Source organism: Micromys minutus (genome assembly GCF_963924665.1).
Source record: "Micromys minutus genome assembly, chromosome: 1".
Classification (NCBI taxonomy): domain Eukaryota; kingdom Metazoa; phylum Chordata; class Mammalia; order Rodentia; family Muridae; genus Micromys; species Micromys minutus.
In genome coordinates this window covers 250,790,451-250,806,567 of record NC_137969.1, presented here as the reverse complement: position 1 = coordinate 250,806,567, position 16,117 = coordinate 250,790,451, and the positions used below count along the sequence as shown (strand labels likewise).

The 16,117-nt window shown below is 44.8% G+C and overlaps 1 protein-coding gene across 2 annotated transcripts in view; it reads left to right on the top strand.

The window, feature by feature from the left end:
* The window catches only part of WARS1 (tryptophanyl-tRNA synthetase 1), a 30,999-nt gene that overhangs the window by 1,083 nt on the left and 13,799 nt on the right, over positions 1-16,117 (top strand). For both annotated transcript variants that reach the window (XM_080941006.1, XM_080941007.1), the window contains exons 2-6: positions 3,160-3,332; positions 8,901-9,114; positions 10,670-10,778; positions 15,151-15,270; positions 15,620-15,802. In XM_080941006.1, the coding sequence (XP_080797132.1) occupies positions 3,222-3,332; positions 8,901-9,114; positions 10,670-10,778; positions 15,151-15,270; positions 15,620-15,802 (737 nt within the window). In that variant the 5' untranslated portion in view covers positions 3,160-3,221. The remainder of the gene's footprint in view (positions 1-3,159; positions 3,333-8,900; positions 9,115-10,669; positions 10,779-15,150; positions 15,271-15,619; positions 15,803-16,117) is intronic.

Below are 16,117 nucleotides of genomic sequence, written 5' to 3'. Positions count from 1 at the left end.
ATGTGTCAGGATTGGGATGTTACACATTTATTTCCTCTAGTTGACTCAGGTTCAGGTGATGCCCTGGTTTTGAGGAGTAGATGCAGTGGGTGCCCAGTAGCCTGTTTCCATTCAGAGCTTGCTCTGCAGCATCTTCAAACCTCCTTAAGTGGTCAGTGTCTGTATATGTTGGCATTCTTACTATGATATCTGTCTTTATAAATTTCTCTTTTAAGGTAGTAGTCATGGGTTTGGGCTTGTAGTTCAATTGTTAGAAGGCTTTCTTGGCATGTCCCAGGCTCTGGGTTCAATCCCCAATGCCTTTGGATGGGAAAATAGCCTTTCATTCTAGACCATCATCTATCCCTAAGTTTAGGAATGTAAAGAACTGCTTGCTCTAAAGAGGCTTTGTCTTCAGCAATCATATCAATCTGAAATTGTTATCTACTCTTTGAGACCACAGACACAGGTATCTAGAAAGTTTCCTAGACCAAGCTGTCCCTAAAATCTTACTGTCTTCCCCCCTCAGGCTGCAGAGTCTGTGGGTCTTACCTGTGATGCTTTCCTAATGGTCCAAATCCTTCTCTTTCCTGTCTGCTACACTAGAATGTGCCCCTTTCTTTACGAGCCTACTATGTCATCTAGAATAAGGCCATTTTTCCAAATGAGCCTCAGATTAGAGGGCCTGCAAAGGCGAATTACGGCTGGAGGAGCTTTTGCAGGTTTCTCATCAGAAACTACTGCTGTGCTTGCTCTATATTATGCTTTTTTTTTTTTTTTTTTTTTTTTTTACAGATTGACCTTTTACAATCAATAGATAACTTCCTGGTTATAACCTCTTTTTTTCTTCCATATTGTATTAGTAGTTGGATAAATAAGTTGCATTTTCTTAATAAAGAGACAATCTATCTCATCTGGAGTTGATGTATTAAATCCTTAAGACAATGGTCCTTAAGCTTTTGGCATCTTAGACTCCTTCATAAAGATGGTAAGCCTGAGCTGTCCTTTGTACATCCAATGAATATTCAAATATTGATATACTTCAAGAACTCCTAGCTAAACACTCTAAATTTAAGCTTAATTCTAAAGTTTAGCAAACAAAAACAGAGGAAGGATGGGGAGAGCCCGTCACACAATACAGAGGTAAGTGTATAACTCCTGAAGTAAGGAAGATGGTAGCTCTGTTTCTTTGCCGCAACCATTCCAAGAATATTCACTCAAGAAATTGCCTCTCACTTTCTTGATCTCCCTCCCTCTCTCCCTCATGTACTTACACACTTACACACACACACACACACACACACACACACAAGATGTAAATAGTGACCATTCATGAGCGATCAGGAAAACAGATTTCACTTGTTGTTTCCTCTGTCTGATTTAGTTTATATGCCTCTTGCAAGTCAGAATTCCAATACTTGAAGAGATAAGTACTCCCTTACAATGTGGATCCTGAATTCAGATCCGGTTTCATAGCTGATTACATCAACTCCCATCCCTGTTGCAATGGAAAGAGACTAGCTGTCCCAGGCTCACTCACTCATTCTCCCTGGCACTTTTTCTAGGCATTGAGTGCAATTCTGGCCACACCTGATTGCAGTCTTTGCAAAGCCCCACATTTGTGAAGGAGCAGGGTAAACAAAGGCAAGTCCAGAGGTTACTAGAGCAGAGCAGATGTTACACTGGACATCTGAAACAAGCAAAGAAACCCAATAGCTGTCAAGGTAGTAAAGGTCCTGTCCTACAGGGGGGAAGCTCATTAGACTCAGAAAATAAACAACTTACTAGCTTTAGGAAATTCCTGAAATTAAACTGATTCCTAGATTTCTCCCTCCCCTCAAGCATACATGAGCAGTAAGGACTACTGAGAGAGACTCAGACCACCCTAGCTGCCTTTGGCCTGTGTGGTGCCCTTCAGGTGACAAGCTTTCATGAGCCATCACCTATGCTGGAGTGGGCTTTGGTGATACAGCTACTTTTGAGTCATCCACCCAGAAAAGCTCATTGGTTCAAAGTGGGGTAGGCAGCCAGAGGGGCACAGCACTCAGTGGCTCATCATTTTGGGCTTCAGTGGTATACTTAATCAGGTCTGTTCTCAGAAGTGAGGAGACATTTGTTCAGGTTCTTCTGCAGTTACACACTTCTATATCCATGAGCTGGGGAAGAGAGATCTGTCACAAGATTCTGGTAAGGCTCAGGTGACTTGATGCATGGAGAAACTTAGACCAAGGTGCCAGGTCAGGGTGCTCAGTTACTGGTCCAACACAGGTGGTGACTCCTCCTCTAATGTAAGTCAGGTAAAGCTGAGATAGGTAGATCCCTAGAGCCCTACCTAAACCAGGAATAACAAGACTGGAGGTACACTTGTATCTTGCTTACAGTTCATAGTATGTCCCTGAGTCAAGTTTTTTCTCATTTATTTCTATAGCAGCCCTTGAGGTGAGTTTAAAAATTTCAAGAGTTACCATTTTATAGATAAGAAAGTGACTGACCCAACAGGACTCCAGATGGCCCCGTCCCCACCCCTTCCAGTGTCAATAGAGATAGTGACTGATAGAAAGGTGAGGTGCAGGCACACCTTCCCAGCTTCAGTAAGTCAGCATGTGGGATGGCAAGGCTCATGAACCATATGGTCTAGAACTCAGGACAGAAAAGGCCTTGTCCACTGGACCTTGCTGTGAGAGCATGGCATTTGGCCAGTCAGAGGCCATGTGATATTACTGTGTGTCCTATATGGTTGCAAAGGCCTGAGAGTTTGTCCCCAAAGCAGTAAAGATATAGAACAAATGAGACTTTGCAAAGTGTCTCTGTGGTGGATGTAGCCTTACTCAAGTGTGTTTATATTCCAAGCAAACATGAGTTTCTCTCTTCTGGTCACTAGATGGGAACAAACATCGCCCCATGCCAACTTACTGTTTACAGGAAGGCCCTCTTGTGCTGGCCGCAAGTTAGTACTTCCCACTAATGCCTTTAGTTCTCAGTGTCAGCACTGATGCTGCTCCTCCATGATCCCCAGATTTCTCCTTATCTCTTTCCATTAATGTTCTGTTGCCTCGTTCTCTGTTGCAGCTCAGTTACCATGTTTTTCTGAAAGAAGGTTGAATACGGTAAAGGAAGCTCAGCTGCAGCAATCTGCTCATGGCTCCCACCCTCATCTTTCATTTTATTTTTTCTCCACAGAGTCCTGTCTCAACTGCTGAACACACTACTCACAGGTCAGCTGCAGGCCTAGGTCCTAGAAGATGGCAGACATGCCCAGTGGCGAGTCCTGCACCTCTCCACTGGAGCTGTTCAACAGCATAGCTGCTCAAGGGGAGCTCGTGAGGTCCCTCAAAGCTGGAAATGCACCAAAAGTAGGTAATTTATCAGGCTCTCCAGTGCGTGTGCCTGAGCCTCCAACCTGCGCAGCTGTCTGGGTATACTCTGCTGAGTTCAGCATCACTCTCGTGCCTGTGTGTCAGAGGCCTTTGCACAGTAGGGAACTGGTCCCAGATACTCAAAGATGTCCAAGTCCTCACATAAAGCAATAGAAGATTCATGTGTGATCTTCCCTGTACTTTAGGCCTCCTTAGTATTGTGTATGTTCTGTGTAAACAGTTGTGATGCTCTATGTTCTTTTGGTTTGTTTGGTTTTGGTTTTCGTTAGTTGGTTGGTTTGGGATTTTGTTTGTGTTTATTGGTTGGTAGAGGTTGGGTTTGTCTTTGTTGCTATACTGTATCTGTAGAGGCTATAGTAGTTACCTTTTATCTGTTGCTGTGACAAAATGTGGGACAAAGCAACTTGAGGAGAGTGTATGTGGCTCAAGGTTTAAGGTTAGTCCTTCATGGCAGGGAGAGCACAGAGGCAGGGCTGAGCCAGCTGGTCACATGGAATCACTGTCAGGAGATGGAGATGGATGTCTGCCCAGTTTTCTTTCTCCAAGGAATGATGCCACCTGCATTTAGGGTGTATCTTCCCACCTTCATTATCGCTGTCTAGAAACCACCTTTTAGATATGTGTAGAGGATTATTTCCTGGGCACTTCTGGATCCTGTCAAGTTGACAGTGAATGAGGTGACAAGATGAAGAACCTCTTTGTGCTTAGTAGTTCCTGTCCTGTGTTAGTTAAACCCAAGGACACAGAACCCACAGCTAAATACCCCGAGCACCCCAGTGTCTTCCATCCTGTTCCCCCCAGCTCTGGTCATGTGCAGGTGCTTTCAGTGCTCACTGACTCTCTCTCTCTCTCTCTCTCTATCTCTTTTAAGATTTATTTATTTATTTATGTATATGTGAGTACACTGTAGCTATCTTCAGATACATGAGAAGAGGGCCTGAGATCTCATTACAGATGACTGTGAGCCACCATGTGGTCACTGGGAATTGAACTCAGGACCTCTGGAAGAGCAACTCGTGCTCCTAACCGCTGAGCCATCTCTCAGCCTCTGTTGATTCTCTTAAGTTTTGTACTTGGACATGCCTACTATTTCCCCTTTCTTAATTTCAAGTCTGGGGCTTTGGCACAGTCCATAAGGGAACCTGCTTTCACGCACGCTAACCTCCTCCAGCTCCAGGATATGTCGTGGTTCTAGTGAGGTCATCACTAGCACAGGCATTGTTCCACTGTGTCAGCACACATCAACTATAGCATGACCATTTTCCTTCCCTCCCCACCTTCTGTTTTCTCTGGGGTTAATATATGCCTTAATTTCTGCTTGCCTGGCCTTTTCTGTGTTCTTCATTATGCCGCCAGCCACTACATAACACAGTCAGACACCAGACCAGGGTCTGATACGTTGTGAACACAAACACTGTGTTTGTGGTTAAATTACTTTTGTATAGTTTGAGCTTTTGTTTCCTGTTGGGTAGGAGTTGTTTATTTTTAGAGGATGGAATGTGGCATGTGCTAAGGAAACAGTCTGCCACTGTCTTAGCTACTTTTCTCATTTCTGTATTGAGATAGCTGTCCCAAAACACCAACTTCAGAGAGGAAGAGTTTCTCTTATCTCAGAGTTTGATGTCATGGTGTTGGACGAGTCTGTCTGATACCTCCAGCTGTGGGGTGGTACTATCCACATTCTAGGTGGATCATCCCTCACCTGATAGACCACTATGGAAACATCTTGACAGATACAGCCATCGGTGTCACCTGGGTGATTCCAAATCCTATCAAGGTGACAATAAGAGTCAGTTATCACAGCCTCAAGGACAGGTTTCCAGGCCTAGTGTGTATATTCAGTACTTTTATCATTAAGCTTGCGTGTCCACTTACTACAGAATAGCAAGATTTGGGCCGTATGACCATGGCAGAAGCCCTTTTACCCCTTGTGTATCTAGTCTTTTGACTGCATCAAAGCTCACATCAGTCAAGTAGTCGCCTGCACCATCTAGGTTAGCACACTGATGGTGTCGATGCTTAATGACACATTTCTCAGACTCCACCCCCACCACTAAGCAGTGTAGTACCATCATAGCTCTTCCCTGTGTGTTGAGTCTCAACACACAGCAGCTACTATGTAAAGGTAACATCTAAGGCAGTCTTGCACGACCTCTGCCAATTTATGTTCCCTAAGGTTTAATTGATAGCTAAGCTGGGTGTGGAGTTCTGAGATGGAGGCAACTTTCCCTTAGAATTTTGTTTCATTTTGTCTGTCACGGAATCTCAGTGTAGCCCAGCCTGGCCTCATCCTGCAAGGATACCCATGAACTTCTGATTTTCCCACCTCTGCTTCCCGATTGCTTACACCAGAGTGATGGGAAACCACACCCAACTTCCCTTGGAATGCAGTCCTGTGGCTCGGTCACCATTGTTTGTCAGCGCATTTTGTTGTCCTCACTAGGGACATTAGAGTTCTTTCTGTTCTAGTGCTCTGACATTCCAGGGATAGGACCAATACTCCTTGCAAACTAATTCTTAAATGAATAGAAATCATATTCATTTGATCTATTTGGTACTCTGTCTTTTCTGTTTTTAGGTCAGAAACCACTCCTCTGGCTTTCATATTTCTTGCTGCTACTTTCCATTTCCTTCTGTTCTTTGAGGGCTGTTCCTCCTGCTGCTGTCCTCCATTTCTCCTGTCATAAACTCTCAAGGGTCCCTTTGGGCCTGCTCCTTAATTCACTGAGCTGGTGATGCCAGTGCTCCTGGTGCTCTCTGCCCTTTGTGCCCCAGAGTCTTCAGGTGAGTTTCTTCTTCCCTTCCCTCTCACATCACGGGCATCACAGATGTGTGCTCAAGGCCTTTGAAACAATTGTCAGCTTCCTCACAGTATGAGATCTTATCTGTGTATGGCTCCTTTCCTAGATAGCTGTGGGACTTGTTTTGGTTGAGAAATCTTTGTGTTCAGAGTATTAACCTCTTTTTTAGGAAATCATATTCTCTGTGATCAGCTCTCTAGGGAGTGTGAGTAGCCCATCTTGGTATCCTTCCCACTGTTATATATAGCAGTCTTTGGTCTACATACCACTATCTTCTTCGCATGGAAACTTGTGGATGGAATGGGTCCCCGGACATGAGCTGAACTGTTTCCTCAACAGATCTGAGCCGGCTTTCCTATTATTGCCCATGTTACTACTTCCTCACTGATGCCTGTGTCTCTGGTAGTCTGTGGTATGAAGTGGGCTCACTGCCCTCCTAACCAGCCCTTCTCAGCTTTTCTTTTTTTCATGTGTTCAGTGTGTCAGTTGTCCCTGAGCTTCCTACCATCTGTGTCCTGTAGCTGCTACCCTGTTCTTGTTTTCTTTGTCTTCTGAGATTGTCCTTTTTAAGGAGCTTGCTAATAGTGGGTTCTAGGAGCTGGCCAGTCTGTGTCTTTAATGGCAGCAAAGGCACTTTATGCTCTTTTGCTGCCTCCACTCTTAGGTCTCCGTGTCCTCCTCCGCTGCTTCCATCCAGCTGTCTTCTCAGAAGTCTGTTTAGTTACCAGATGGTGCCGTCCACCTCGCATCCCGCCTCACATCCCACCCAGTTGCTGCCGTTGGTCATTAGTCTGAGCAAGCTATGACAGTTTAAAGGAAATAGTGTTGTAAAGAGAAAGTCATTATCAGAATTCACTGAGTGGGCTCAGTGAATTGGGCTAAATGGTTTTCAGGCAAAAACCTAAAATAAATAAAAGACCCAAGTATCTGTCACTTTTTTCTGAGACCTACTTTGGAAGGCAAACTTAATGACAGTGGCATTTCTGTCAGTTTAGCATTAAATTTGAATAACACTGTAATGTCTTTAATTAGTACTCCCTTTTGTTTTCATCCTCATTCTGAGACAGAGTCTCACTGTAGCCCTGGATGGTCTGGAACACACAGAGATTCACCTGCCTCTGTCTCCCTAGTCTGACACCATTAGAAGACTGGCTTTTAAGTTGAGCCTTTGTATCCTGGCCCACACTACACTGGAACAGGAAGCAAGTCAGGCAGGTCTGTTCATTGTTTTTTTTTTTTTTTTTTCAGTGCTACAGAAGTTCCCTGAGCAGGGATGAGGTTAAATGTTTTCTCTTTCCAGAATCGGATGAGAAAGAGTATAAACTGTCAACAGTCAGATTAAAAGATACCATTTGCTGTGTACTTCAGAGCAAGGCACGTCTGCCCGCAGATAATCCTGCAGATGAAACTTGTTTATTTTCTTTCCAGTGCTGAGCCTAGGACTGCTGAGACAGCAGAGCAGCTGTCCAGTGAAGCTATAGACATGGGGTTATTGATTGCATGAGGTAAACTCATTTTGATAACAATTTCTAGATAATTGTATTTTTTGAAGCACTTACTGTTCACTAGAGTCCTAGCTCCCGTTAGCCAAGCCCTGTGCCAGTGGACACTCTAAAGGAGGCTGGAGTCGTGGCAGTTCTCCCTCAGGAGGCCCAGCCTATAGTACAGAGCGCTGTAAGTGTGACATCCATTCTGCGTAGAGATGTGTGTCCCTAGGCAAGTGGATTAGACTATGTAGTCTCTGTAGCGTGAGGCCACAGCATGATTTGCTCGCCTTAATTAGGCCTTTTTTTTAAGCTTCTGGGGTGGCCACTGTGAGCACCTAGAAAAGAGGGGTCTTCGGTAAGTTTCCAGAGTGCCCAGGGATACAGCTTACAAATTGCTCTTTCCTCCCCCCCCCCCTTTATTTTCTTTTTTAAAGAATAAAGTCTTGTGTACCCAGACTGGCCTCTAACTTTCTGTATAGCCAGGAATGACCTATAACTCCTGGTCCTCCTGCCTTATGTTGGGGCTGCAGGAATCATAGGCATGGAGACACTAGAAATAGCGTGGTAACTAACTAAAAAGATGGCTTAGCAGTTAAGAGCCCTTGCTTCTCTTACAGAGGAACTAAGTGGGTTTGGTTCTCAGTACCCAAAACCGTTCACAAAGATAACTCCAATGCTAGGAGACCCAGCATTGTCTCTTTTGGCCTCCACACATATGACACATACATACATACATACGTACGTACGTACGTACGTACATGAAAATACTCATACATCAAATAAAGATAAATCTTAAGAAATAGCTTGATGAAGCTGTCATCCAGTGGTGTCCCTGTCTCTGAGCACCCCTCGGTGTATACTTGCCCTTGCCTTCACCTGTTTTCATGATGTGCCTTTGAGTTGCCATCACAACTCCTCTTGCCTCTTAGGTTATGTGTGTACATTTTCATCCTCACCCATGCAGGATGTGACATGGTGCAGGATGCACTCTGAACTCCATTAAAGGAGCTGTCGCACATGCCTTGTCATAAACAATAGGGTGTTCTGTGTCACAACTACTGCCCCGTGTCTGTAGCACTAGAGTATCAAGCAAATGTAAACTATCTTGAGCCCTTTTCTGCCTGTTCAGGACAACTCTCTGGCTCTCAGACTCCTCAGCAAGCACTTGTCAAGGTTTCACACACAAGGTGACCTGACTGGTTTTCTGCAGACCTTGACCTTGTAAGCACTGGAGCTTCACCTTGTTTTCCCTTCAGGATGAGATTGATTCTGCAGTGAAGATGTTGTTAACATTAAAAATGAGCTATAAGGCTGCCATGGGGGAGGAGTACAAGGCTGGCTGCCCTCCTGGGACTCCAACAGCTAGGAGTAATAGTGACCCAGATGACACAAAAGCCAGCGAGGATTTTGTGGATCCATGGACCGTGCGGACAAGCAGTGCAAAAGGCATCGACTATGACAAGCTCATTGGTGAGTCATCACCTGCCTCCCCACAGGTCCTCAATGTCTAGTGGGGACTGTTGTGTCCTCCTCGTTGGCATTCTAAATATGTGTGCTTTTACAAACGTCTGTGTGTTTTTAATTGCCATAGTAATTGTGTGTATTTTTAGGACAGGATGATTTTCCATACCCTAATGCCAGAATCAGGACACTTAACATGTTTATCACGACCAACAATTAGATTTCTTGGTGGTATTTGTTCTCTCTGGTAGCTATTGTGGAATCATCGTTGTTGGTGGCCCATCAGAATTCACTAGTCTCACTGTGACAGCCTTTCCCCATTCTCTCCCTGCCTTGTACTCTCCTTTAGATCCCACATAAGATGAGGTCCTAGTATTTGATCTGTTTTTACTCCAGATCTGGCTTATCCTTGGGGTTTAGCTCTATTGTTATAGATAACAGTATTGTACATCCTTTCATAGTTACATTGTACACTGTGTGTGTGTGTGTGTGTGTCTGTGTGTGCCTGTGTATCTATAAAGACATCACATTTTCTTTGTTCAGAAACACAGAGGTAGATTCCATCTTGAGAATAGTGCTGCCATCAGTAGAAATTAAGATATTTCTTTAAACATACTAATTTCAGAATCTTTGGCTATATTTTTAAATTTTGTGTTACTTCTAAGTAAAAGGGTTCAATATCAAGAAACAAATAGATCCTGGGTTGTATGTTATAGTCCCAAAGGATTATTTTAAAATTAGGTAACAATAAACCAACATGGCTGCTCGTACCTGTTACCTTGAAATTAGAAGTGGAGGCAAAAGGGTCAGAAGTTCAAGGTCATCCTCAGCCACATAGTTCAGTGATAGCCTGGGACACATTGATTGTGCCTCAAAAGACCAAAGTTTTAAATGATACAAAATGACATATTTCAAAATAATGATCTGAAGCAAGCAACCTAGTAGGTTTTCCTAGTTTGGGATAGTTCAGTACTGGAAAGCTCTGGCACAGTGGGTGTGTTTGCTACCAAGGGCTCACCATCACACCCTTCCTCCAAGGAGCTTGCTGTCCACTTGATATCATTGACAATTATCAAGGAAGAAACCACTGAGGTGTTTATGTCTCCATCAAGACTACTGTTGTAACCTAAAACATAGACTGTCACTAAGGGGGGGAGAGTCTCTTCAGGACCAACATGAACCTTAAGTCAGCAGTTTGAAAAATGTGGGACTTGTGGCTGTTGTCAGTATAAGCTACACCTTAAGGAGTGTGAGTGATTTTGTGTGTGTGTGTGTGTGTGCGTGTGTGTGTGTGTGTGTGTGTGTGTATCAGAACTGGCAGCAAGACTTCTTTCTGGGTACATTCCCATCTCAGTCTAGACTCAGGAAAACACCACTGTAGTGTGTGGTGGTCCCCTGTTTTGCTGATCTGGCTCTCTTTATTTTGCTATAAAGGTCCTTTCTCTTTGTGTGAGGGTAAACTTTACAGCCTAGAACCTAAAGACACCAGGGTCATTGAGACGGGTTACTAAGCCTTTTGTATCTAAGAAGGACATCTCTTCTGTTTCTTGCTGTTTTTTTGCAGTTCAGTTTGGAAGCAGCAAAATTGACAAAGAGCTGATAAACCGAATAGAACGAGCCACTGGCCAAAGACCACATCGCTTCCTACGCCGGGGCATCTTCTTCTCCCACCGGTCAGGACCCTTCCTCCGCTCTGGGTTCATAGAACTGGGGGGTGCTGGGGAGGCCTGGTACCCTGGGCAAAGTGAGGCTGCTGTAGTAACTGACTCTGCAATCACCTCATCCCTTCCCCTACAAGTCCTCAGCTTTTCTTTGTGAACTACCCATTTCACAGGTGGAGGTCGTTCTTGGCAGATACATGCAGTCATATTCCATGCTGTAAATTATAAAAAGGCAAGAGAGCCAGGAAGTGTCTGATCCAACTTCAGTACTTCCCACACAGTAAGCAGTAAGGCTTCCTGAAGTTACCCACACTCTTCCTCCCCCTCATGAGTGACATCAAGAGACATTTACAGCAGAGTCCTTGGGACATAGTATCCCTGCTTTGGACCATAAATTGTGTGCAGATAACATCAAGAAGGGCAAGTTTTAGAAGACTTGTTGCCTCTTTCGTCCCACAGATTACTCAGTTCATGGGAGCGACAGTCTAAGGTCGGGGTGTTCTGTTCTACTTGTGCTTCAACAAGCACCCAGGAAAGAACACTGCCACCCAGACATTTTGCAGCATGTCTGCAGAGGGCTATGGGCCCTGCTAGCCCACATTCTGGACAAAATATAATCAGTATTTTTCTTAATTGAAATTGAATTTTGGGCCAGTGAGATGGGTCAGCAGGTAAAGGTGCCTACTGCCAAGCCAGACAACCTGAGTACTGTTCCTAGGACCTTTAGGGGGGAAGGAAAGAACAGACTCCCTCAGAATATCCTTTGACATTAATATACACTGTGGCATGAATACACATACAGAGAAACACAAATAAACCAATAAAATATACTTTAAAAAGTTGAGGCCAGGTTGGTAGCACATACCCTCAATCCCAGCATTGAGGAGGCAGAGGCAAGGATTCACTGTGAGTTTGAGGCCAGCCTGGTCTATATAGAGTTTCAGGATAGCCAAGATATACAAAGAAACCCTGTCTTTGGGGGAGGGGGGGTGAGAGCTTGCTAAGAGGCTCAGCAGGAAACAGCATCTGTTTCTGCTTCTGAACCTGACAACCTGACTTCAGTGCAGGAGCACACACACACAAAGCAAAGAATTAATTAAACGTGACCAAAAAAAAAAAACTTTTTGTAAAGAAATTGAATTGGCATATCATAGAATTTGACTTTTTAAACTATGCTCTTCAGTGTTTGCAAAGTATCAACTACTGCAAGTGTCTAATTGCAGAGATTTTTATCCCTCAGCAGAGAGTCCCCCCTGCAGTCCCCACACTAAGGAGGTGAGAGCAGGAGGAACAGAAGGCCGGGGTCATCCATGACTGCATAGACAGTTGGAGGCCGGCCTAGGGAACTTGAGGACCCTGTCTTCAAAATACCATGGTGCTCCAGTGTGCTAACAGCTTCAGAACAAAAGAAAGCAGTGGCTGGGGGGTGGGAGGGGACCCAGGCCAATCTCTGCCATAGGCTTCAGGTAGCTTTGGGGCTGGTAGCAGCTCTGGTGGTCACTTAGAACATTACAAAAACATTACCTAATAGTCACAAAGTTGTCTAGTCACACACTGAGGTGGGCAGTGACTGGTTATTGAAGAAGCTAAAACGGCCCACAATGTTCTGATCCACCTCTGTGCACCACCACGCCTGGCCAGCCTGCAGAGTCTGAGCACAGACAGAGCTTTCTCCTGGGACTTCAGTGGATACAGAATTCCAGATCTGTTAGCCAGTTTGGTGAATATAGTGACCTTAAAATACTGTCCTGGATTTTTGTGTTGGGGTTGGTTTATTGAGACATAGTCTAACTGTGTGGCCTTAGCTGGCCTAGAACTGTTGTTGTTTATGCCAAGGCAGAGTCTGAATTTTCTGGAATGGCCTGGAGCTCAGTCACTAAGAATACAGGCACACCCAGGTTCCCAAACTTGCCTTTGTGGGAATTCTCTGATTGATAAATTATTCCTTTTGGTTGTGAAAACACCATGCGGGTATTCTGGTTTTTTCCTAATTTATTATTGTGTGGATGGTGTGATGATGTGTTTGTTCCGCCATTGCATGGAGCTGTCACAGGACAACTTGTGGGATTTGGTTCTCTCCCTCTATCATGTGGATCACAAGACCCTGACTCCAGTCCTCAGGCTTGGAGCAAACCTTTTTCCCACTGAGCTGTCTCATGATGTTGTTGATCTTAAACTTCTAACTCCTCACTGCTCTCGCTGCCCTGCCGCTGTGTTCTTACGTGATAGCTCAGGGGCGGCGTTTACATGTTCTGAAGCTGACAGACTAACGAATGTTACCTATGAAACTGGGTTCGAAAGGGCATCTACAAGCTCACCTGTAACAAGGCCTTTTAGGAAGGGTATGCATAAGATGGGCCTTGGCCTAGGGTCTAGCCTGTGGCCACATGAAAAGCAACTCAGGGCATGGCTTTTCTCCGATCCATGTGCCCATTAAAATGAATTGGGTGAAGCCAGGTGTGGTGGCCTTTTTCCCAGCAATCAGGAGGTCCCAAAGGCAGCCAGATGAGACCAGCCTGGTCTACATAACAAGTTTCGGGATAGCCAGGGCTACATAGTGAGACCCAGTCTCAAAAATAAAAAAGATATTTTTTATCTGAAAGACAGGAAATGAGAATGCACTTGGAAGGTAAAACACAGGCAGATTAGGGGTTCAAGGTCATCTTCCACGACACAGTGAGTTCAAGGCCAGGCTGAGCTTAATGAGACCCTTCCTGTTGAAATTCATACACACACTCAATGTGCAAAGCACACAGTATACACAAGCCAGAAACCAGCACTATGCCTTTTGCCCTAGATCGTGGAAGAAGATACTACCAGAATGGTTTTTGTCTGTTCAATTCTTTTTTGAGGAAAAAATAATTGCTCAGGCTGACCTCTAATTTCTTATGTCAGTGAAGCTCCCCCTGACCTCCTGACCCTTCTGCCTGTCACCCACAGTACTCAGACTGCAGTCATGCATTACACTTCTGGCTGTACGTCACTGTTATCTACACCCCTCTATCCAGGCCTCTAGGAAAGGGCATTTATTACTCTTCATAATAAACCTCTGCTCAGACACAGCATGCTTATTCCCAGCCTTTGGTTGGTTTCAGACACAGAAATACACACATACACTTAAGTAAAAACAAAGCTTTAAAAAGAAAGAAAGCTGTACATAGTGGTACAGGCCTTTAATTCCAGCACTCAGGAGGCAGAGACACAGGGAGCTCTGAGTTTGAGGCCAGCCTGGTCTACAGAGTGAGTTCCAGGACAGCCTGAGCTTCATTGTAAGTCCCTGTCAAAAAAAAAAACAAAACAAACAAAAAAAAGAAGAAGAAGAAGAAGAAGAAGAAAACACAAGCTCCAGGGTAGGGAGGTTTAGTGAGTACTTGCTGTGAGCTTGAGGCATGAGGACCTGAGTTCAGTCTCTTGGACCATATAACCAGGTGTGGTGGAAGACATAGAAAGGCTAAGCCCTGGGGCTCACTGGTCAGCCAACCTACCCTACTTGGTGAGCACCAGATCCATGAAGAGACCTGTCTCAAAAATAGCTCCTAAGAAACAATGCCTGTCATTATCCTACACCAGTCCTGGATACTACCTCAGATATCAGCATCTGCAGGCAGACACAGGCCTGCGAGCTAATGCTGATTTCAGCTCGAAAGGAGGAGCCTCCATGGTACTGACAGTGTTCTCATCCTGGGGGAGGAAAGGTGACTCTCAAATTATTCTCAGTGAAAGACCCAAGGCCCAAGCTGACCTGGGTTGCCAAGTCAGCTCTTCAGCTGGGGACTTCATCCTGAACTGCCTGGACCTTCTTTCCTCTCCTCCCCAACCTAGGCCTGCATGGAACCCTGAGATCCCTAGGCTTGGTCAGCTCTGGAGAGTAAGAGTGTGTGGTACTGGTTGAGTCTTCCATCCCCAAGAGTTGTGGAAAGCACAAAGTATATTTCTTTGCTCACTGAAGACACTCCACAAAGTTCCAGTGGACACTTGGCATACTCATTCTCCTCTTTTAAAATGTTTGTTTGGAGACAATCGTCACTCTGTGGCACTGAGAGTTCTGGAGCTTGCTGTGTAGACTAGGCTGTCCTCAGAACTCAGAGATCCACTGGCTTCTGCCTCCTGAGCACTGCGATTAAAGACATGGGCTGTCACATGTGGCCCAGATATTATTCCTATTGTTAGGAAGTTATTATTTCTAACTTGCATGTCATAGCTTCCAAAAACAGGTATTCACAGAAGCCATCACAGAGTTAATTGTGTCATTGTATTCCCGCCCCAAGGAGATCAAACTGTGGTCATCATCTGTTCACTTTTCATTGCCAAATGACTGTCGGTGCTTTGGGAATTTGGCCAAAAATTCAGTTTGTTTGTTTGTTTGTTTTCTCTTTCCCTTTAGAGATATGAATCAAATTCTGGATGCCTATGAAAATAAGAAGCCATTTTACCTGTACACGGGCAGGGGCCCCTCCTCTGAAGCAATGCATCTGGGTCATCTCGTCCCCTTTATTTTCACAAAGTAAGGATTGCTCTTGTGACTTATGTGACTTGGCCTCCTGAAGCAACAGTAGCGCTTGTAGAACATCTTAGAAGCTGGGGCTGCTGCTGTTGGCTGAGCTGCCAGGACTAAGACCTTGCTCTCTGCAGTCTCTCCTCACACTGCTTTTGTGCCTGGGCTCACTCCGGAAGAGCCAGGTGTGACAGGAATCAACCAACCCTGCTCCACTCTTTCCTGCTCCTTGTCCTTGCCACAGCAGGCCCACTGTAGTCCAAACCTGATGTTGTGGCATTCTTCCTGGGGGCTCCATTCTCAGTCCCTGGATTAGCTACATAGTGTGTTCAGCATTAGTAACTTCTGTGTTTTGTAGGTGGCTGCAGGATGTGTTCGATGTGCCTTTGGTCATCCAGATGTCTGATGATGAGAAGTACCTGTGGAAGGACTTGACTCTGGAACAGGCGTACAGCTACACCGTGGAAAATGCCAAGGACATCATTGCCTGTGGCTTTGATATCAACAAAACTTTCATCTTCTCTGATCTTGAGTATATGGGGTAAGGAGAAAGAAACATTTGGTGCCTTCTGAGCAAGTGGTTGCAGACCTCATGACCAACCTGAAATGCTTGACATGATTATGGCCTGGTGTTTCTTCTGTTATGATCTGGAGTGTTGGGTTTTTTTTAGCAGTGATTTGGGAGGTGGAAAGCTGTGTGTGTGCATAGAAAGAATTAAGTAATATCAAAAACAACTGTTGCCTTCTTAACCATATCTACAGAGATTATCAACAAGCCGGTACATTGTCATGGCTTCTTCTCAGCCGTCATAGTGAAAGATTCTGCACTGTGGTGTCCAAGGACAGCAAATCTGAG